The 20211-nt window shown below is 42.2% G+C and overlaps 1 protein-coding gene across 1 annotated transcript in view; it reads right to left on the bottom strand.

Moving 5' to 3' along the window:
• Window positions 1–259: 259 nt before the first annotated feature.
• The window catches only part of LOC134227541 (calcium-activated chloride channel regulator 2-like), a 48375-nt gene continuing 28423 nt past the window's right edge, over window positions 260–20211 (bottom strand). Inside the window, exons 2-3 of the mRNA XM_062709111.1 lie at window positions 1052–4828; window positions 260–686 (exon numbers count right to left, since the gene is read on the bottom strand). Coding sequence (XP_062565095.1) covers window positions 1334–4828 — 3495 coding nt within the window. The 3' untranslated portion in view covers window positions 260–686; window positions 1052–1333. The remainder of the gene's footprint in view (window positions 687–1051; window positions 4829–20211) is intronic.

Below are 20211 nucleotides of genomic sequence, written 5' to 3'. Positions count from 1 at the left end.
CAGTTTGCCGATGAAGAAATAAAATGTAAAAATGTCGGCAACATTTTTGGCAAATTGTCTGTGCATGAAATTTGACCGGATTAAATGTAAATTTTCAGAGCATCATAGTGTTTGACTGTACTATTCCCAACACTGGACGCCGATCACCACTTCCTTGCATAGGAAGTTACGGACGGCTAATTACTTACCTGTATTCTTGAACATAAACAAAAACCATTATAAAAGATTTCGAAGATAAAAAGAAAATATAACAAATTAATTGATATTTTGATTCATAGCATTTGTGTTTATTTATTACAATTTTTTCTATGTACAATATATAATCATCATCTTATAGCTTAAGTAGTTTCTTCCGTAACGTTTCTCAACTGGCCGTCTCTAAGTTCCCTCAACATATACAATGATCGCGCTAATTCCTCCGGTTTACGAAAACAAATCGGACCGACACAAAGTAACTTACAGTTTAACTCTTTGAATCGAAAGGGACTAGCAACAATGCATCCAGTTTCGAAATTCGTTGACCGTTTTCGACCTGTTTATTACTGGCTATGCAATAACATTCATATTACACGGTTTTTTGTTTAAGTACGAACGGCGCTAAACATATTTAAAAATCTATCAATACCGCGAGCACATCTTTGTTTTAATTCGGGATTTTGGAGATCAATTCCGGTTCGGTGCAAACACTGTGAATAGAAAAGAGTCGGAAATAAAAGGAATTAGTAAAACTAATTAATTTCAGTTAGATTCAGAGAACTGTTCAACAAATACGTTGCTCTATTGATGTGAATATCTCGTTAAAAGAAATCAACCATAACAGCTGATTCGACCTAATTTCGATTTGTCGTTGAAAATATTGCACATGGTTAAAAAGAAATGGAAAATATGAAAACAACGTTTTTCCTAAACAGATTCTTATTGTAGTATCTAAAATGGCTTAATGATTTCATTAATTCCACAACAAGGTATTTTTGACCAAAAACAAATGAGAATACCAAGCCAATTTGTAGCCTACACTGAATATGTATGTAGAGTGAAAAATGCAACTTACCTCGTAACTAATCCATAAAAATGCCCTTAGCATGAAATCAGTCTTTCTGGCAATTGAAATTTTGCTTTTTGTATATAGAATTGGTCTATACAAGCTACACACCCTTTCTCTATCTCACGCGCACCCACATATTTCGATTCACAGCCACCACGCTTGCTCCGCCGCACCTTGCCGCATTCCGAGAAACCGACCGATCGCACACTTCCTCTGCGAAGCAGCACCTCTCTGGTTTAACATCGTAATCTTAGGTACACATTTACTCTCCCGCTGTGGGGAGCTCCATTACGTTATAGTGACGTGCAGCGGTGTCGTCATGGGATTCATCGTTCCGTCATGTCCACCGTATTGCTGTTGGTGCTGTTGTTGTATGTGGTGATGCTGCTGCTGCTGCAGCTGTTGCGGTGGTGGTTGTTGCTGTTGCTGCGGATCGTAGAAATACGGGGGATTCGCCGAAGAGTAAATTGGTGGCGGTGGCAGCGGTGGATTGTGCCCCATGTTTTGAACCCCAACGCCAGCCGCATTCAGCAGAGACATTTGATCATGTTGACTAGCGTAGAACTGCTGGATGTCGTTGTCCAGGTAGTTGTCGACTAAGCTGGGACTCCGCCGGCGGTGGTGCTGCTCGTGCTCTTGGAGTAGCTGCGAAGCGGACCATGATTCGAATGGGCTAAGCGTTCGATTGTCATTGATCGTCGGGACTGGTTTGAAGCCTCGGGTCAGCGTGGTGTTGTACTGCATGGCGTCGGCTTGGGTGAGGATGTAGGACTGCGTGTCGGCGATCTGCTGTTGCTGTTTGAGCTCATCGATTAGCTTCTGCTCGATGGGCAGCGTCCGCGAGTTGTAGATGGTTGGGATATTGGAAGACACGTTTGTTTGTTGCACATAATCTGGAGAAGCGGACGTTGAACTTGTGGCGTTGGAAGAGGATGAAGTCACATTGCCGGGGGTGACAAAGACACTGTGCCCGAGGGAAGTCTTGGTTTCAGTTTGGAAGGGTTTGATTGGTCGTTTCTGATCGTCCTCTTGAATTGTGTTGCGCTTTTTGAGAAAATAATAGTAGCAGCAGATAAGGATGATGATGATCAAGAATATGGTTCCGGCGATAATCGCCAACAGTACTTCGACCTCCAAGCTGATGGTATCGGCAATTCGTTGATGGATGTTAACTCGTCGATTGTGACCTTCTCGAATTTCGTCGTAAGAAGACCAAACGTCTCCATAGCTTTCAGTTCCAATGGAAGTGGATGGTGATAGCGATGTGGCTCGTTTCGGTTTTGGAACGAATACTCGAACATAGTTGGAAGTTGAACCACCCATGACTCCCAAAGCGTGTGCTCGAACAGAGAAATACAGAACCTGTCCAATTAGATGCGGTTCGTGCGATAGGTTCATTGCGAAGGAACTTTCCTCTCCAATCGGGTTTATCAGTGGTGTATCATGATGCCAAAGAAAAGCTGCCGTGTCGTAGAAATCGACGATGTCCCGAATTGATGTGGCATACTTAATTTCGTACCGAGCAATACCTCGCCCTCCCATATCCGGAGTGGTCCAATTCAAGCGAACTCTCATACCTTCAACATCCACACTAAGGTCACTGATTTTCCCCATAGATCTATGGCCAATGGAGTCCAACAGATCCTGCGATAAAAACACAGTCATGGGTTGCAGAGTTCTTTGAAACGAAACCATCGAAGCCATTAGGGTCGTTCTTATCGCACTTCCACAACATCTTGGAGGGGCACCTTTCAATACACTTTCTGATCGAGTGTAGGCCATGTTTTCGTTATCTGTGACCGTGACCTCGAACTGATACGCTCCAGCGCCCCCAAAATCATCTGCGTTGAAATACCGCGAATAAATTCCATCATTCCTTGTAACGTCCGGATCGCCAGACCCCGAATCCAACAGTCTAATTTTTTGACGACAATCGTTTCCGCTGCCCGTAGGGCAGATCCCATCTGGACGCACCACAGTCACTTCCACCGATGCGGCAATTATTGGTAGATCACCCTTCTTTACTTCGGCGTAGATAACAGGAGGGCTACCACTGCGCTGCCTTATCCACGATCTGGCCTGGATGGTAGGAGCGTACTTGGATCGTGGTGTGGCAATGACCTGTACGTAGTGTGGCTGAGGGTTTCCATTGAACCGATCGATCTTGTAAGTCCAACTTCCAGTCTCGTTCAACGTAGCGGACACCATCAGCTGTTTAACCAACGATCTAGCATCACTTCTAGATGAGTAAACAATGCCGCTCGGACTGGTTAGTTTCATGCTTGCGATCAGTGGGTTCTCCGTGTTGTGTACGTACACAAAAAAGTACGCCGGAGGTCCCATGAACGAATCCAGGGTGAAGCTCCCGGTGACGGTGCGGCTAGTGCGCTTCGAAAGCATATGATTGGAGTTGATGAGCTCGTTGTCATCCGATTCGACCAGCTCGTTGCGATAGATCTCGATGGGAAGGTCGTTACGGTTGCCCTCGTAGTACTGATTGCCGATGCTGAAAAGGGTGTTCGACAGTTCGAAGTAGGTGCTGATGAAGCTCTTCTCCAGGTTGTATTTGCTTTCGAAGACGGAGTGAGCTGTGCCGCCGGTGGAAATAGCGAGGGCATCCAGCGGTTGCCGTCGGATAACGTTCGGGTAGTTGATGGTGGCGATGCGAATGTGAGAACTTTGGGCGGAGTTGGACAGGGCGATGTGGTCGATAGAATACTCCATGCCGGGGGCGATTATTAGAATGATGGAGTTGGCGGGACCATTCATACGAGTTCGCTCGTTGAGCATGTGGATGGCGTCTGTGACGGCACAGGTCAAGCAAGCCGGCTGGCGAGAGTCACTGGGAGAGTAGGGGATGAAAGAGGCGACGAGATCTTTGTTTTCTTGGATGTAGAGGGATGAGATTTGGAGGATTTTTTCGGTTGCGGTGTCATTGGCGAGGACCATGCCGACCTCTGTGTTGGCCGGCAGGTCGTAGACGACCCACTTACGGATGGCCGAACGCAGAAAACTCCACGATTCGCGCAGCTGCATGTCCAGAGTTTCGTCGATGATGATGACGTAGCGAGTGGATTTACGGGTTTTGTAGCTGAATTTTGGGGCAGTGTTGACGATGACCGATGGGTTGACATTGATCTTGTTTTCCATGACAAAGTCGGGATGTTTGAGGATGACATCCAAGGTACTGCGACGGTCACAGAGTTGGTTGTGCTTCGTCGGAGCATATCGATTGTGGGTTCCTTCGTCGCAGAACATTGTCACACCAGGAGATTCCGCAGCGAACATGATGCTGGATCGAGCGTTGCGATCAATAATGTCGCTGATGTTGTAGGCAGCAGGGTTTCCGCAAAGACCACGATCGTGAACCGGGGCGTCTGAGCACCCAGTCAGCTTGAGCTCATGATCGTCGTTGATGTAGCACCGTGGATAGACAGGATCTTTGGTGAATCCGATTTCGTCGAAGACACCGTACCGGTACTTGGCCCACTCGCGAACGAATTCCCGACCGATGGTATCCCTGCCCAGGATGTCCGATTCGATGAAGATTTGTTCACCGGGCTCCCCACAGCCGGCGTACTGCTTGGTCCAGATGGGTGACTCGGTTTTGGAATGGGTTTTTATCGTTACGTCGCTACGTTCTCCGCTGGCGGAGGTTCTTGTTTGATTGTAGGGTATGCACGAGTTAGGCCAATGAGGTGGCAAAATTACCGTAATATCCCCGAAGTAGACGCGGCCGTCCAGCGCCGAGAAAAGGTATTGCGAGGCCGATGTTAGCATGATCTGCGGAAGAAAGAAAAAAAATGGAATATTAAATCACTACTTCAAGGCATATGAAAGGAGAGATAGGTACAGAGAGATCACGTAAAACAGCGGTTCTCAACCTTTTTCTTGAGAGGTACCTCTTGGAGCTATTGCATTAATTGAGGTACCCCCTTTTTTCTGTGAATGAAAATAAACGTAACTTATAGGAGACATGAAAAATAGACCTTAAAACTAACGGGATATATGGCTTTCCATGAAGTTGGCTCAAATTTTCATTATTCATTATTCCAATACAAATTTAGTTTTGCACATCAAGCTTTCTAAAGGAAGGTTCCGAACCACTTGAAAAGAGGCCTCTTAAAAGAAGGACTTTCGAGCTGCTTGTAAAGAGGCTTCCGAGAAGGGAGGCTATCAGCTTCCTACAGGATTTTTAAGGCTATTGATAGCTCTTCCGGGCCTCTTGAAATGATGCTTCCGGGCCTCTTGAAATGAGGATTCCGGGCCTCTTGAAAGGAGGCTTCCAGGCCTCTTGAAAGGAGGCTTCCAGGCCTCTTGAAAGGAGGCTTCCAGGCCTCTTGAAAGGAGGCTTCCAGGCCTCTTGAAAGGAGGCTTCCAGGCCTCTTGAAAGGAGGCTTCCAGGCCTCTTGAAGGAGGCTTCCAGGCCTCTTGAAAGGAGGCTTCCAGGCCTCTTGAAAGGAGGCTTCCAGGCCTCTTGAAAGGAGGCTTCCAGGCCTCTTGAAAGGAGGCTTCCAGGCCTCTTGAAAGGAGGCTTCCAGGCCTCTTGAAAGGAGGCTTCCAGGCCTCTTGAAAGGAGGCTTCCAGGCCTCTTGAAAGGAGGCTTCCAGGCCTCTTGAAAGGAGGCTTCCAGGCCTCTTGAAAGGAGGCTTCCAGGCCTCTTGAAAGGAGGCTTCCAGGCCTCTTGAAAGGAGGCTTCCAGGCCTCTTGAAAGGAGGCTTCCAGGCCTCTTGAAAGGAGGCTTCCCGGGCCCTTGAAAGGAGGCTTCCAGGCCTCTTGAAAGGAGGCTTCAGGGCCTCTTGAAAGGAGGCTTCCAGGCCTCTTGAAAGGAGGCTTCCAGGCCTCTTGAAAGGAGGCTTCCAGGCCTCTTGAAAGGAGGCTTCCAGGCCTCTTGAAAGGAGGCTTCCAGGCCTCTTAAAAGAAGGCTTCCAGGCCTCTTGAAAGGAGGCTTCCAGGCCTCTTGAAAGGAGGCTTCCAGGCCTCTTGAAAGGAGGCTTCCAGGCCTCTTGAAAGGAGGCATCCAGGCCTCTTGAAAGGAGGCTTCCAGGCCTCTTGAAAGGAGGCTTCCAGGCCTCTTGAAAGGAGGCTTCCAGGCCTCTTGAAAGGAGGCTTCCAGGCCTCTTGAAAGGAGGCTTCCAGGCCTCTTGAAAGGAGGCTTCCAGGCCTCTTGAAAGGAGGCTTCCAGGCCTCTTGAAAGGAGGCTTCCAGGCCTCTTGAAAGGAGGCTTCCAGGCCTCTTGAAAGGAGGCTTCCAGGCCTCTTGAAAGGAGGCTTCCAGGCCTCTTGAAAGGAGGCTTCAAGGCCTCTTGAAAGGAGGCTTCCAGGCCTCTTGAAAGGAGGCTTCCAGGCCTCTTCAAAGGAGGCTTCCAGGCCTCTTCTAGGCCTCTTGAAAGGCTTCCAGGCCTCTTGAAAGGAGGCTTCCAGGCCTCTTGAAAGGAGGCTTCCAGGCCTCTTGAAAGGAGGATTCCAGGCCTCTTGAAAGGAGGCTTCCAGGCCTCTTGAAAGGAGGCTTCCAGGTCTCTTGAAAGGAGGCTTCCAGGCCTCTTGAAAGGAGGCTTCCAGGCCTCTTGAAAGGAGGCTTCCAGGCCTCTTGAAAGGAGGCTTCCAGGCCTCTTGAAAGGAGGCTTCCAGGCCTCTTGAAAGGAGGCTTCCAGGCCTCTTGAAAGGAGGCTTCCAGGCCTCTTGAAAGGAGGCTTCCAGGCCTCTTGAAAGGAGGCTTCCAGGCCTCTTGAAAGGAGGCTTCTTTTGGTCATAAATGCCATTTGGCTAAAATCGTCGCTTAGCAGAACGGATTGGCGAAAAATGCATTTAGACGAACGGTCATGCAGTTGAAAATAGACGAACTCTATTCACGGTCATGCAGTCGAAAATGCCGTTCGGCCTAATCGGTCATTCGGCCGAAAAGGTCTCATTAGTCATTGTCATTAGTCATTGTCATTAGTCATTGTCATTAGTCATTGTCATTAGTCATTGTCATTAGTCATTGTCATTAGTCATTGTCATTAGTCATTGTCATTAGTCATTGTCATTAGTCATTGTCATTAGTCATTGTCGTTAGTCATTGTCGTTAGTCATTGTCATTAGTCATTGTCATTAGTCATTGTCATTAGTCATTGTCATTAGTCATTGTCATTAGTCATTGTCATTAGTCATTGTCATTAGTCATTGTCATTAGTCATTGTCATTAGTCATTGTCATTAGTCATTGTCATTAGTCATTGTCATTAGTCATTGTCATTAGTCATTGTCATTAGTCATTGTCATTAGTCATTGTCATTAGTCATTGTCATTAGTCAATCATACTTCTCACATTCTCAAATATTCGGCCAAACGACATTTCTAGACCAACATTTGAAAAGGGCGTAACAGACAAAAATTATTCGTTCTGATTCTTCGTCTACATATGGCTATATATGTGGACGAAGAATCAGAAGGAATAAATTTTGACTGTTTCGCTCTTTTCAAATGTTGGTCTAGATTTTCGGCCATTAGACCTGTTCGCCCCAAACAACTTTTTCGGCCAAATGACCTGTTCAGCCAAACAATCTGTTTGGCCAAATGACATTTTCAACCAAATGACCTTTTCCGCCAAACGACCAATTCAGATAAACGACATTTTCGGCCAAATGACCAGTTCAGTTTACGGCAACATATCTATTTCGGTAAACGATCTTCGGCTAGATGACTTCCGGCCTAACGTGTCATTCGGTCAAGTGGCATCTGGCCAAATAGCTTCCGGTCGAATGAGTTTCAGAAAATGACCCTTCCCCGCTCCAAACAAAGGGGTCGTACACTAATTACGTAAGCACTTATGGGGGGAGGGGTTTGCCATTTTCTTACGTTCCATATAAATAAAAAATTATTTATATGAGAAAAATCTTACATGGGGGGAGGGGGTTGAAAAACCCAGAAAAATTGCTTACGTAATTAGTGTACGGCCCCAAACTACAGTTCTTGTGATTTATTGAGGGAGCTAGCGCATATGCATCCATGTTTTTCCACGAAATTGAACTTTACGATACATTTAAAGCGCCATGCTCTAGTGAGGCCGTAGCCATCGTTTCTAATGTATTCCACTGATGAGAAAAAAAAAACTTTACGAGACTAGCGAACTAAGTGATTTCTGACGGCTTGAGTTAGCCGACGGGTCGGCCAGCAGACGACGACGCTGGCTGGTCAACATTTCGATTCGGGACGAAACCACGTGAAGCAGCCAAGATAGGATGATATTTGTTTCTGTTTTATTTTGTATCTTCTCGTTCCCTTAACGAATGTCGGATAAAGAGCTTGATAGGCTGAAGTTGAAAACGAAATTACACTTTTACGATTACGTCGTGCTCATCCATATAGCACCGCGCTTAGTTGAAGCACGGGAAACAGATTCGGGCTCACTTAAAACATTATCGCTGATAGCATTCAGATAGCGGAGAGCTAGTCGGTGAAGGCACATAGCCGAAACGGAGGTGACAGGTTTGGATTTCAGTTTGGGTAGGAGAACCTCCATAAGTTACGTAATTCTTAGCGGGGAGGCGGTTGCCATCAGTACACAGTTTTCAGATAGTTCATACAGAAAAGTTTGACGAATAGCTGTGACATTGTCAGTCTGAAGTAATTTGAAACTTCTATTGTGCACAGTTAGCATAAATTTCCTCAAATTCTTGAAAGTTTTATCCATTTATTTTTATTGGACTCTTTTTGCAAACGGAATTGGTATATTAGACAATTGAACCGATATGTTGGACATCTAATACGCAGCCACCAACCGAAGAAAATAACTGAACAGTTCATATGCATATCTGTGTGGCCCCCATTTGTCGATACAATCTTCGCTCCGGAAACTATTTTTCTCCCTCTTCGGAATGTTCGATGTCATAACTCTTCGTAGATCCAGGAAGCTTTAACCAGAATTATGAAGCATGTTTTCAGAATGGCTTTGGCGAAAGTTTTTTCTTCCCTTTCCCACGGAGGGGTCAGCATTGAGTTGGCCTCGGTCCCGTACTACTTTGCTTTTTCAATTTGCAAAACTAGGAAAATGTCTTTCACAGCATACTGGCAGTTCTCCAAAGTTTGAAGAATGAGCGCCTGGTTGAGTGGTCACACCGGATAAGGGGGTTCGACATGGATTGGAAAACTTTCCGTCCCATTCTGTGTTATCAAGCATTAGGTCGAAGTTTGTCGGTTAAAGCAAGGCTGATGACAACTTTATGTCTGAATTGGGGGGAGCCCACACACTGAACACCCACCGACCGAAAGTTCCCAAGAAAATGTCGTGTTATTTTGCAAATTAACAGTTCGTTGCTTCCAATCAGAGCATTCGTTTGGAGTCCCACAATCTAAACTCTCGTAAAGTGATTGTCGATTCCGAAACGTGAATTGCCTCCTTATTTCAGCAACAATTTCCGAGCCTCTCGGCATGTCGACGACGACGACGACGCGGCGACGACGGGTGGGCTTTCTTCAGAGTACGGTTCACATCATCAGAAACGTGACTCCGAATCAGGTCGGCCTATCGGTTCCTCTTCATCACAGCCTTCCTTCGGCTCGTACCTGGGAGCAGACGACGATGACGACGGCGGCCGTTGATTTCTAACCTAGCCAAAAGGCCTGTTTTGGATTAGATTGAAACGATGAATTTCGGTATCCGAAGAGAGGCGATCCGAGGAAATCCAATTCAGTTTTCTCAGTCTTTCACACTGTTGGATTGGAATCATGCAGGGCATCGATGTTGTTGCTGTTCGAGTCGTCTGCTGGCAGTGATAAAATGTAGGTTCAAACGTGTCGGAGGTATTTCATCACGATCGGGGCTTGCTGCGGGGATTTGTGCGCGGGTGTAGTGTCATGATTCGAAAGGTCAGTATCAGCCGGTCTCGGAACATATTTCGAGGTGATGACGAAGCGGGAAATTAGATCAATTCCCGTTCGAAAGTAGAAAAGGATGCCCGTTGATCGTATCTGCGGAATGATTTACGTTGTCCGCAATGACCAACAAGATGATTATTGACAAAGCTAATTTCACCAAATTCTAGTTTTGCACTTTTATCAATTCTGTAAATCAAAACATATTGATATAAAATTGAATAAAGTTTGAAGTAAATTGAATACAAAAATCATGCAATACATTTCGCATGCAACTCACTTTAATAAAAAAAAACCGCAGTGTAGAACTAATTTGTATGCACCCCTTCATTCGGTGGTCATAAATGGGGTGCAAAGAGGAAACGCACACCTCGCGCGAACAAAAACTTGGTCTAGAGGAATTATACTTCAATCTGTCACCTCTCGGCACCTTGCTGTAAATAATTGCATGTGTGTTATTGCTACCGCTGGGAAATTTATTCCACAAATAAACTTTTCCCACACACACCGTGCGGTCCGCCGCCCGCTTGCGAGTGGTTCTCCATGGATGTGAGGATTAGCCAAGCATGTAGTGAATATTTTTATTCCACTTTGTCGTCGCAACATGTGTGAATTTATGAAGGAGAGAGGCGGTAAAAACCGGAAGGAGCTAATCCCAGTTTGAAGCATACTGCTTCTAAACTTTCTCCGAGCACATAAGTTACGCATGGTCTTACAAAAGCCCGTCCACTGTAGTGTTCTCGGGTGCCTAAGGAACGGATGTTGTCGAGGAAGAACTTACGGGGACTGAGCTCCGCGCTGTTGTCGATGAAAGGCTTAGGAAAATAGCTTAGCAAAACTTTCCCTCGGAGGACTTAGATGTCAAGGTTGAACTCAAATGAGAACTTAATGGTTCGTCGTCCCGTAAGGGGTAGAAGAATATTTTCAGAGGCTTAGCACACTTGTGGGAAAATAATGCTTCAGTAGGATTCTTTTGGCTACGAAAAAAACGTTGAACCATTATTACAAAATCTTGCCAACAGGTTCGGTTATATTTTCTCCGAAGATTTTGTTCCCTCTTAAATTGGCCATGAAAGACTCCTAATTAACCGTCAGTCAATTCCACATTTCCACAATATTCACACATCTTTCGAACAACTTTCCGGTTGATTGATGCCCAATGCGATTGATTTCCGTCCCACAGCAGACATTTGTCACTTCGGTAACAGAATTATCGAGATTCCTTGAATTGCTCGTCCGTCCCGATGGACCCTGGGGCAGTTTGGTCTCCCATTCCTGCTGCAGGAATCACTTTTATCTCTTCCAGTAACAGTAGCAGCATTTAAAAGGAATCCGAACCGGGGGTTGGGGGCGGGTTGGAACAATTTATCACAGCTTGTGAGCACTGGCCGTTTACTTGGAAGGCTTCCCAAGCCTGTTAGTGGAACTTTTTCTACTGGGTGCCCCGAGAGCACTGCACCCAGGTTGTAAACTTTTACAGATTGTCGTCAATGTAAATGGTACCTCGATGCTGCCGGGTGATAAGGCTGTTGTTCAGATGCTTCTTTCATTAGGTTGCTGCTCCAGTGAAGATGTTTCGAAGTGGAAAAGCTTTGAAGATGTTATGTTGTACCGATTTTGCTCGAATGCAAATATGCCGGTATGAAACGTAATAGAGGAAAATGTCAGAACAATCTAAGAAGTATAACCAAGATCGGTCAGTTGTTTGGCTAGAATTTGTTTTGCGTCTTTATTATAGATATTTGCAGCCCTAGGCTGACTCGTCTCTGAAACTAAAAATCATAATAAAGACAGCCACGTTCGAATCCCGAAGCACAGAAGAATAATTATCTCATTAGCTATCAGTTATTGTTTTCAGACGGTAGACTTTTTTGGAAATACTTTTTAGATAACGAAGTTCTTATTATTTTCTAACTGTGTTTGACAGAGACAATTGAAGGTTTCGTGTATTTGTGTATATGGATGCGCTACGGTGCAGCGAAGATAAGTTAACATTGAGAGAAGTTGTTAAGTCGTTCTTAGAAATAGTGACATCAATCTTATTCAGATCAAGAGAAATTCAACTCTGGAGTAGGTCTGTCGTTGCTTTGGAACGACTACTAGAGCAATGCATTTAGTCCTATAGAATCCAACTCATGAGTGTGCTCCGAAGTTCGAAATTCCTATCTCTATCACTTATCACGTTGGGCAACGTCTAATCCGGAGGTGTCAGATCAGAAACTAAAAATGGAGACCGTCACGAAATTATAAATGATTTTAAACGTTCACATCGCCTTTATCTTTTAGTTGATTTTATAGATTTATATATCAATCGACTCTGAAACTTTCCACCAATTTTTGTCCATAAAAGAAAAAGTTCATCAGAGAAGAATTTTCTCCAAAGTACATATAAAACATAATTCCATGGTAACTGCAAAAAAAATATTGGCATCTCAGAAGCGCTACTGCTGAAATTTTTTTCTTGGATGCTGTAATGGTCTGTCTTTATTATTCGATCTCGAAAACATATTATTGTTCAAAGAGGTACTAGCTAGAACATGTTATTGTTCAAAGAATAGCTAGATGTTTTGGCATTATGGATACTCGATAGCACACTGGAAAACGACTCTAGTCGAATGAAAAATGCTCGTCACCTTTATTGCTTCCGAATGTTGTTCGAGAATTATTTCTTGTTGAAAGTTTATAACTATATTCGCTATTTTTTTCTCTACGTGAATAATATTTTATTATTGTATCTCGAATGAAAGAATAACATTAGTATGCCTTTTTTTTAAGTTTCAAGGCAATATGCTATTTTTAATTAGATTTTTTCTAATGGAATTTGAGTGTGGTGTAACCATTGGCGTAACTAAGAAAAAAATCTAGGAGGGACCTAACTTTTTTTTTAATTTTTCTACTTTACAGTCACAGAAAAGCTACTATTTTCGCTTTGTTGGCCTACCAGACAGCTCTTTCAGAACATCTATAGACGACTTGAATAGATGTTCAACGGCGTTCAACCCTCATGACAAAAAATATAGAAATGTACCAAAAATTACGAACCAAAAAAAAATTCGGTGGGTTTTAAAAATCCTTCCGAAAGAACTCCAAGTTTCCTCTCATTTAATGGTAAATTATCTCTTCCTGAAATCTCAGTTTTTGTTGATTTTTTCCTCGTATATTAAGAAACCCAGCGCGTTTACTAGCAATTCAAAATTTTCGGTAAATAATGGCAAAATCCATAGAACACTTTCCTAGACAAATCTGCAGCAAGAAATGCCTTCAATATGTAAAGAGTCATACGACACTTTGGAAAAACTTAAAAATCTAGAAGGTTTGGTCACTTAGGCTTTGATAGAAATGTTTCTGTGTTTAAGTGAATCTTAAATATTTTTTTCCAAAATTTAATATTGTCTCAACATTAAGACCATTTAAGCAGTTTAGTATTTATTTGAATTTTCTTCTTCCTCTCAAAATCTCAGAAGTTGTGTTTGTTCTCTTAGTTTGTTACTCCTAAACCCTACCGGCGATTTTAGAGATTAGATTTGTTTACAATCTGTATGAGAACTGTGTGGCAGTGAAACAGCACTCTCCGTTTACTATATAAAACAAATATTCAACTACTTCGAAACCATCGAAGTAGGCCCAATGCGCACCATACAACTGAGGGGCCGTACACACTTATGGGGGGATGGGGGTCGGTCAATATCTTACGCTCCATATAAATAAAAATTCAGCGCCACCAGTTCCAAATGGTTGTTAGCTGGGAGTGGTCCTAGTTGTTGAGGAATTTGCAGAAAAAGGCATTGTTTACGTTTGCGACATTGGCCCTTATGAAACAACCGTGTCGAAATGACAAAAGGTGTCCGAAGTGCAAGTGGCTCCCGCTTGCCTACAGTCAGAGTAAACTCCACAAGAACGGCAAGAACAGGGTTGTTACGACTACGCGGATTTCGCGGTTTTCGCGGATTTGGCGCGGATTTACATAACGATTTTAAGGCTTCGCGCGGTTTTGGCGCGGATTTAGTTTTAGGTAAAAATTTATTTGAAAATTAGTTTTATGTCAATCTAGATGGGCTTTTTTTCGTTAGAAAATGTCGTTGAGAACAAAATTTTCGTTTAAAGAAAATTACTCACGTTATTTTTTGGATATTTAGAAGCCCTTATTAAACGCCATGATTACATTCTTGAGCATTCATTAAACAAATGTTATGAGGAGAGGGGTGCCACTTGTCATTTTTGAACCATTCTAAAGCATGGCGCATACAAAAGATGTCTGTTGAAGGACATGAACACCCAAGATATGTGTCAGTCTCTGATTCATTATCTTCAAAGGAACCACATAGCATGATAGGGGGAAAGACGGCTTTGGCAGGTTTTGTTCTATTATTGGCAGGGGGTTTTCGTCGACCAAACTTTATGAAATTTGCCCACAATATACTCCGATATGCAAAGAATGTTTAGGCCAAATTTGAGCATACTCAGTCATAAAAAAAAACCCCTGACAATAATTAAAACAAAACCTGCCAAAGCCGTCATTCCCCCTATATCATATCATTTTTCGAATGTTTTTTCGTCAGGAATTCTGATATATGTAGTGTTGGACATTTTATATTGCTTTCATTGTATTCATGAAAACGAATAACAACAAAAATGTTCCCTAATTTAAATAAGAACTTCAGCAGAAATTCGTTCAAACATAAAAATGTAAGTTTCAAAAGGTATTTCTGGAAAAAAAAACGCAGTAATTCTAGCAGCATTTTTTTGCGATATTTTCAGAAAACTCCGATGGTTATTTCGTAGGAATACTCACCGAAACATAACGAAACCTCCTGAAGAATTATAGAATTCACCAAAGAATGTCTGCAGAAATTTCCAAAGCGATTTCCACAGGAATTCATGAAGGAAGTTCCGAATGTATTTCCGGAAGATTTTTTACAGATTCTGAGAGAAATTTCCGCAAAAATTCACGTTGCGATTTTCTTAGAAATTCCTGTAGCGATGATCACAGGAATTTCTTTAAACAATCCTCAAAAATTGCGTCTAGAAAGATTTTCCGGGAGTTTGTCCGCAAGAAGTCACCAATTAATTCCTGCATGACCATGACCAAAGTGATCTCTGCTGGAATTATTGAAGGAATTTTCACATGTTGTCCCTGAAAATGTTCAATAGGTTTTTTTTTGCGAGTATTCCCGAATGAATCTACGCTTAATTTCCCAGGAAAAAACTTTTGCAAGAATATCCGGAGGAATTTTAACAGATGTAGACAATTTTGGAACGTCTTCTGCAGAAGTTCCAAGAGCAGTTGGAGTACTCACCGTAGAAATTTCCGGAATAAATGTGTGCACGAATGATGAATTTTTGCAGATAGGGAGCGGGACCATTTGGGCAGCACCCCCTATTCCCGTCCGCAACGTTAATAACTCGACCGCGTTCCAACCAAATGGCTTGATTGTTTGTACATCATTAGATACCGACAGAAACTAACCATGTACTAAAAAACAAGTAATTCGGTTGTAATGCGCTCGAGTAATGAACGTTGCTGACGGGAGAAGGGGGTGCTGCCCAAATGGTTCTAGTAAAAGACGACACAGGAATTCTTGCAGGAAAATTACGAAAAAATTGGTGTTAAAAATGTAAATTGGCGGAATTTCCTTCATGAACTCCTAGACAAACTTGTCACTAGAATTGAAGAAGGACTTTCCGCACAAATTCCGGACTAATATTTGCTGGAGTTTGTGTTAATTATTCTACAAAAAGGCCCGAAGAAGTTTCTGCTGATTTTTTTTATTTTTTGTTTATTTGATACGAATTTAAATAAATGAGATTATGCTTAGTTAATTGTGGTAACCAAAATTTATAATTCACGTATATTTGAAAAGTCAGTTCTGGGTCACACGGATTTGGCGCAGAATTGATTTCATGTCGCGCGGAAATGGCGCGGATTTGATTTAAGTCGGCGCGGATTTGGCGCGGAAAAAAATTTGGGATCTCCGTAACAACCCTGCAAGAACCTACCAAAATCTATATAAGAACTGGGTATATATGTACGAAATTCTTATAAGCTATTTGATCGAATCTTCACCATTAATCGAGTGGACGGGTCGGCGTTTTATTTTGGAAAATTTGCATGGTAATCATCATTATTTCGTCATCATCAGCACCATTTCGTTTCACTTTCCGAAGTGCTCCGCTTAAAAAATAAATATTAGTGTTAGGTCTCCTGTCATTTCACCCGTTTCGTAAAATAGCTTTGTATGAGTCCTTACAGTCCTTACAGTCCATTTTTTGTATAAGAATCTAACAATTTCTAATATGACCAGCTCTTATATAGATTTTGGTAGGTTCGTTGGCAGATCGAACACGGCTTATAACATTCTGTTTCAGTATAAATTGAATTCCAAAAAGCGAGTGAATTCACGGGTCCTGGTTGTTATCAACTGGTTATACTGAACATTTGTTCTTTTATAATCAGCTTAGGGCTATTATGATATCAAAAGGCAATACTTGTTGTACAATAATTAGTCTGAATACATTGTATGACGAAAACAACAGTTTTTTTATTAACATTTTTTGCTGTATAGTAATTTATATCTGTGATGGTAATCAGATCGTTTTTGTTCTGATTAAATTGTTATTACATTAAATTCAATTATTTATCTTAAAGATAAATCGTCCAGCTCAAACCTTTGTAGGGGTATGTGATGGGACCATCTTCATCATCAACACGGTGTGTTTATTTTCTCATTTCAAGCTCTATCTGGAATAAGGGCGAATGTCGCAAAAGAGAATTCTTTTCTTCGACTTCCCCTCTTTTAAATAAAAGTGACAAGCAGCGGATTTATTCGTGGTTCAGCACCTCAGAACGATAGAAAACAATGAAAACTTGCATTCTGAGGTGATAAACTGCAAAGAAATCCTCTGCTTGTCACTTTTATTCAAAAGAGGGGAAGTCGACGAAGAGAATTCTCTCTTGCGACATTCGCCCTTTTACCAAATAGAGCTTGATTTATCATCAACTGTTCTTGTGTGACAAATGTATTTGCTATAGAATGGCAATACAGAGAGGATTCACTGCGCTTAGGAAGAGAAAAAAGTGAGTGATAATCGAATCACACTCTCTCCTATCTTTTTGAGCACACACACTTCCCTACACGTTCATTTTGATTTTACTCACCGGTGAGTATTTTTTATTTAGTTTATTAAGTGGAACTTAACAAAAGTGTTTCCACTTTTAATAGAAAGTGAATAAAATTTCAGTGGGGGAAAATGGCAACACAAAACTACTCATTATTAAGTAGAAAAAAATGAGCGTGTAGGAGCACATGCAGAGCCGCAGCGTGGCCTTCCAGCGCCCTTGGCGAAATTTTATTGGGCGACCCCTTTTTTTTCTAAATTTGTTTATTTGAGAGGCTCAGGCGTGTATAAGACTTAACGGAGCCGAGACTCTTAATGATGTAAATATGATATCAACTATATCATTATTATCAACTGTTAGTTAAGGGGAATGGGAAATAGGCCAAGAAACTCATGGCGACTCAAGGTTAGATTACGTAATTTCAGGATGGACGGGGATTTAGGTTTGGGTTATTTCAGCTGCTAATCTGGGTATTTCACGTCATAAACGGTGTAGTGTAGCGTCGTGCTTGAGTTTTGGTTCGTCAACTTGGTTGGAACAACTTCCGGATAGCCAGAGCTTTATGGTACACGAAACAATAAGACAGAGACAATTTTGGCGCCCTTCACTATTTTACAGATGTTCAAAATAAAGAGCGCGTTCAAATCAAGGTGATTTAAAATCTATTAATGGCGTGGTGTAAAATTTTCTTTATGAATTTCTTAACTTTCTATAACCTTCATATTTTCCAATATAGATGTAGGAAGTAAGAATTACTAAAAGCCATTGAATTCCTAGAAATCAATTGAAATTTTCACGAAACTCAATAAACTTATGCAAATAAAAATAACTCGAACCAGTAGTGCACGGATTCTGGACAAAAAATTCCAAACTTCTTTATTATGAATTCATGCACTAGTGGCCAATAAAATGTGTGCTCGTCGGTGCTTGGAGCTCTATTGGACCTAGACGAATAAAAAAATACTACTTTGGAGGGGGTTGGATGACCTTCAGATACTCCATATTGCTTAAGAAAAATCCAGCTCTATAGTTGCTTGGTCGGTTGTTTCAAGAACTCAACGAGTTTTAATAAAATTCAACTATGTTGTGAAATGGTAGATAGTTGGCTTAACCATTGGACCTAGTCATATCAAGAAAAACCCAAGTCTGGAGAGAATGGCCATCGGATCTGGCGGTAGTTTGGTGGCAATGGTGGAATTGCTTGGCAGAATTAAATTCAACTTTGAAGTAGGTCAGTCGCCATCATTATTGAAATGCCTCGATGCAGATTCTTGCGCTCAGTATGCTGTTAGACAGTTGACATCATTCCAAATACTCATCCTCGTATAAAGCATAACCAGTTTATATAAAACCAAGGGGAAAATCAAACTTAAATTATCAATGCTCACCGAATATTCAACATCTTTGCTTTGTTTTTTCACCGTTGAACTCATACAAGTTTCTGGCTCGATGGAATCGAAAATATCAATGGAACAAATGCGATCGATTTCGAATCAAATAGTTTGTCTGCGTAAAATAAGTAAATTGATCACAAATCAGTCTAAGCTAAGCTAAGTTAAATAAGTAAATTTATTTGAAATTCAAACAAACTCTCTATCACTTTTTCCGTGTAAAGTTTTGTACAGTCTACTCTGTGTTTCGCCTTTAGCGTATTGAAAAGTCCCCTTCTAGGGCTCCTTCGTTAGAAGCCTGCTTCATGTCTGCTCCTTTCCATTTGCGTTTCCTGTTCTCATCATTTTCTTCTTGCTTCTTTATTTGTCAAATAAAAGATGAAGAAGACAGCGAAGGCGATAGCATAAATCTTCCAAATTGAGGAAAACGTGCCCTCTGAGCTGACGTTCTAATACCTGTATCAGTTATTAACGGAAAAGGGCTCTCCGGATACTATATACGATTGATTACGAATCGTTGACTATCGAGGAAATCTCGCTTAACTTTTCAAAAGGACCTAAGTAACATTTTTTTCATGAATTAATTTGAGTATTGCAATCAAAAGCTTTCATGTTGTTCTGTTGATTGCGCTATTCAAATTAATTCATGAAAAAAATGTTACTTAGGTCCTTTTGAAAAGTTAAGCGAGAAATCATCAAATTACGAAATCCTTGATTTTGGCGCCCCCTAAGGCCTGGCGCCCTTGGCGGGGGCCAACCTGGCCAACCACACGCTACGGCGCTGATCACATGTAATCGAATTTAGTTGTATATAGGTTGCAGAAACCTCTATACCACATGTGTGCGGCTCGGGATTTCGTCTACTCTGGCATACTAGCACTGCAAACGTCATTTTCGATACTATGAGCCGTTCGTCTAAATAACCTTTTACCAAACTATAATTTTGGCCTAACAGCATTTTCGGTCAAATGATCTATTCGGGCAAACTATTTTTTCGGCCAAATGATCTATTCGGCCAAACGTCTTTCTCGACCAAATGACATTTTCAGTCAAAAGGCTCTTTTTGTCAAACTATCATTCCGGTCAATTGGTATTTTTAGCCAAATGAACTATTCGAACAAACGGCTTTTTTGGTGAAATTACCAGTTCGGCTGTGTGTTGCTTTAGTCCAAATCCCATTTCAAACCGCTTTTCGGCCTAATAACCGTTTCGGCAGAACATTCAACTCAGCCAAAAGGAATTCGGCTACATGTATGACTTTCGTTCGGTCTAAGGTGTTATTCGGCCTAGTGGCATTTATCCAAATGACTTTCGGCCAAACGACATTATTCCGCGCCATCAACTGAGCTTGTTATTGACAAACGCCTATGATGCTTATGAAAATTTCATCATCTATCTAGCAGTATATCCGGAAATTCTCCGTCTAAGCACGGATAATCCCAGAAAATGTAAAGAAAATTGATTCTTTCTTCAATCACCACTATTTCACTCAGCACAGGGCCGGATTTAGCCGGAAAGGGGCCCCGGGGCCGACAGCTTGTGGGTGCCCCAAAATGTACAAAAAGGTTGGTTTTGGTACATTAGATTTGTGGGGGCCTGGGGCCACGTCCCAACGCCGCCCCGCCCCCTAAATCTGGTCCTGACTTAGCATAATGCCAAATGACTGTATGCTAAACGGCAAACAAGTTAAAAATGGATAAAAAAAAAAGAAAACATTACACTCTCTTTGCGTTATCCAGGTGCCACACAAGAAGGTAGCTTGTTTCTAGTACCTTGTTCCAGGTGAATACATGTTAAGATGGCA

The sequence above is a fragment of the Armigeres subalbatus genome, chromosome 1, assembly GCF_024139115.2.
Source record: "Armigeres subalbatus isolate Guangzhou_Male chromosome 1, GZ_Asu_2, whole genome shotgun sequence".
In the NCBI taxonomy this organism is placed as follows: Eukaryota; Metazoa; Arthropoda; class Insecta; order Diptera; family Culicidae; genus Armigeres; species Armigeres subalbatus.
The sequence above is the reverse complement of the archived record's forward strand: the minus strand, read 5'-3'. Positions and strand labels throughout refer to the sequence as shown.